This window comes from Eimeria tenella, genomic scaffold (assembly GCF_000499545.2).
Source record: "Eimeria tenella Houghton genomic scaffold, Eth_scaff1995, whole genome shotgun sequence".
NCBI lineage: Eukaryota > Apicomplexa > Conoidasida > Eucoccidiorida > Eimeriidae > Eimeria > Eimeria tenella.
This window is the reverse complement of record NW_013541838.1, coordinates 6,291-7,255: the sequence shown is the minus strand read 5'-3', so window position 1 is coordinate 7,255 and position 965 is coordinate 6,291. Positions and strand designations below refer to the sequence as shown.

The 965-nt window shown below is 59.0% G+C and overlaps 1 protein-coding gene across 1 annotated transcript in view; it reads right to left on the bottom strand.

The window, feature by feature from the left end:
• Positions 1-965, bottom strand: part of ETH_00039265 (uncharacterized protein) — a gene marked incomplete at both ends in the record, with an annotated part of 4,408 nt that overhangs the window by 1,876 nt on the left and 1,567 nt on the right. The window contains one exon of the mRNA XM_013374175.1: positions 8-904. Within this exon, the coding sequence (XP_013229629.1) occupies positions 8-904 (897 nt within the window). The remainder of the gene's footprint in view (positions 1-7; positions 905-965) is intronic.

Sequence of the window (965 nt, the reverse complement as noted above, 5' to 3'; positions counted from 1 at the left end):
TCGCCACGCAGCAGTGGCTTGCTGCTGCTGCTGCTGCTGCTGCTGCTGGTCAGATTTACTGCTAGCTGCCAGGCCATTGTATGCCTCAGTGAATTTCTGCCTCTTTGCTGCTGCAGCTGCGAGATCTGCTGCTGCTGCTGCTGCTGCTGCTGAAGGTTGCCAAAGGGGTTCAGAAGACCTGAGCGGGGTGGGCACCACGGGGCCATCGCTTTGGCTGCTCATAGTTAAATGCAAGTTTTGCTGCTGCTGCTGCTGCTGCTGCTGCTGCTGCTGCTGCTTCTGGCACGCATCTAGAGGCTGCAGCAGCAGCAGCAACAGCTCTTCAAGCGTCAGCAGCAAATCTGGCCCCACAGGGGTTCCGCCTCTTCCAAATAGGCGAACGCGGTGCTTAGCCTCCTGCTGCTGCTGCTGCTGTTGCTGCTGCTGCTGCTGCTGCTGCTTGTGAAGAAGCTGCCAAGGCACAGGCGCGGGCCCCACAGCAGCAGCAAATGGGGGCAGTGCTGCTGCTTGGTCTTTATAGAGACGAGATGACCAAAGACACAGCAGCGGAGCAGCACGAGGCAGCGCAAGGCCCCGTGTCATCTTGCACTCTGCTGCTGCTGCTGCTGCTGCTGGGTTTGCTGCTACAATTGCTGTTGCTGCTGCCGTGTCCGCTGCCGCAGTTGGTGCTGCAGTTGCTGCCGATGCTGGATTTGCTGCTGGAGTTGTTGCTGCTGCTTTTTCTGGGTCTGCTGCTGCAGTTACTGCTGCTGTTGCTGGGTTTGCTGCTGCAGCTGCTGCTGCTGCTGTTTGGTTTGCTGCTGCTGCTTCTGCTGTATTCGTCTCGAAAAGGGAGGGCGGAAGACCCAAAAACTTCTCCCGAAATGCCCCGCTGTCACTCAGACACAGCCGCCACATCCACTCCCTGTAGCAGCAGCAGCAGCAGCAGCAGCAGCAGCAGCAGTAGCAGCAGCAGCGGGGCAACT